The 1753-nt window shown below is 36.2% G+C and overlaps 1 protein-coding gene across 1 annotated transcript in view; it reads right to left on the bottom strand.

Annotated features, from left to right (window-relative positions):
* The window catches only part of GRIA3 (glutamate ionotropic receptor AMPA type subunit 3), a gene marked incomplete at its 5' end in the record, with an annotated part of 128499 nt that overhangs the window by 10249 nt on the left and 116497 nt on the right, over positions 1-1753 (bottom strand). The window contains 1 exon segment of the mRNA XM_015560206.1: positions 1130-1377. Within this exon segment, the coding sequence (XP_015415692.1) occupies positions 1132-1377 (246 nt within the window).

Genomic DNA, 1753 nt, shown 5'->3' with positions numbered 1-1753 from the left:
ATGCTTTACCTAATTTACCAGAGAGATTACTTTTTGTGGTTTCATTCCTTTTATGCAAGATAAATCTGGAGACTAATACATTCTGTAAAGTAACACCTTATTTGTTTTAATTAATGAAATTTTCTGTATGTACAATTTTGTGTTCCACTTCAGATAGGTCTGTTAGTGATGACAGATGCACTTGAAGGTAACAAGACTATATTATTTTAAAAGCTTCCAGAATAAAGCATTATCCTAATTCAAGCTTGCCTTTGAACACATCTGAGTTATTGGTGATGGTGGTGGTGGGGTTGGCTATAGCTGCCAGAGTCAAGGTGGCATCAGTCAGGTTCATCTAAGTATGAATTTGGGGGAGCCAGCAGCAAGGATCCTAGATTGTTCTTTGGGAGATACTTACCTGAATATTAGTTCCAAGAAAGGGACAACAAAAAAACTCGAAGATTAAAAAAAAACTTTCTCAGGCTTATAGTTAAGAGAACACTGTTTCCCTATGGAAGCATTGCATTTCTCAAGGTGGCAGTGCCCCATTTTCACTCCTTATTTTAACATCAGTTCTGGAGCAGCTGATTTCTCTAGGGCTGCACTGTCCAATATGGTAGTCACTAGCCACATATGACTATTGAATATATACTTGTTAATGTGGCTAGTACTAGTTGAGATGTGCCATGAGTATAAAATATGACCCAGATTTTAAGTCTTAGTATGCAGAAAAGAATGTAAAATATCTCCTGTATTTTTATAATTATGACATGTTGAAAATATACCTTGAATTAAATAAAATATACCATTAAATTATTTTCACTTGTGTTACTTTTTAAAATGTGGCTACTAGAGCACTTGAAATTATGCAGTTCACATATGTGGCTGGCAAATGTTTCTATTGAGCTGTGCTGCTCTAGAGAATTTTTTGCCTTTTGGGTCACATACCATAGTTTAATTACAACTATACTATTAGAAAAGCACTACGGTCTGACAAGAAAGCACAACCATTGTTTTCAAAGAATCAAGTGGTTGCAAAGAATAGACAATGCTTGAAACAAGAAAAAAAACTAAGAAACAAAAAATAAAAAAGAAAGAGATTAACATACAGCAACGTAAGGCTGATTAGATTACTAGACCTTAACCGTACCCCTAGATCTTAACACTCTCTGTTCCATACACGTTGTAGCCTTCTCTGTATGTAGCATAATTTTGAGTGTTGGTGGCAGGAGCAGGCTTAAAGTTTTGGGTGTTCTTTGTAAGTTTCATGCGTTTGGACTCTGCCCGTGATTTGTAACAGAATTCTATCAAAGCCACCATCATGGCCAGCCCCAGACCTCCGACAAGTATATAGAAAACGCCTGCCACATTGCTCAGGCTCAGAGCGCTGGTCTTGTCCTAAGAGAAATGAACAATGTTATTAGTTCTTGGGGAAAACAAAGGCAATGGAACATTATAATATATTACAACAGTATAGGATAGTTCTAAGTTGTAAAATAACTAAACATTGATGTAAGTGTTATGACTCAACTCTGGCAACTGACTGATGTTTCACAATGGCAGCAAGATGATCGATTGTTCTGTTGACAGTTGTGATCCTCACCTATATGTTCTTTTATTTTGACTCCTTAAATCCTCTAGTACTTCAAATAGTGTCAACAACTAAATAAAACAGCACTTGGTCATGGGAGCAAAACTGTAAACATAACCACAATTCATTCCTCTTCCAGTCTCAATAAACACCATTTGCCAGAGTTGAGCTGTGACATAATCT

Source organism: Myotis davidii, unplaced genomic scaffold (assembly GCF_000327345.1).
Source record: "Myotis davidii unplaced genomic scaffold, ASM32734v1 scaffold1975, whole genome shotgun sequence".
NCBI classification, from domain to species: Eukaryota; Metazoa; Chordata; class Mammalia; order Chiroptera; family Vespertilionidae; genus Myotis; species Myotis davidii.
Note: the sequence above shows the minus strand (reverse complement) of the source record. Positions and strands in the feature narration are given on the sequence as shown.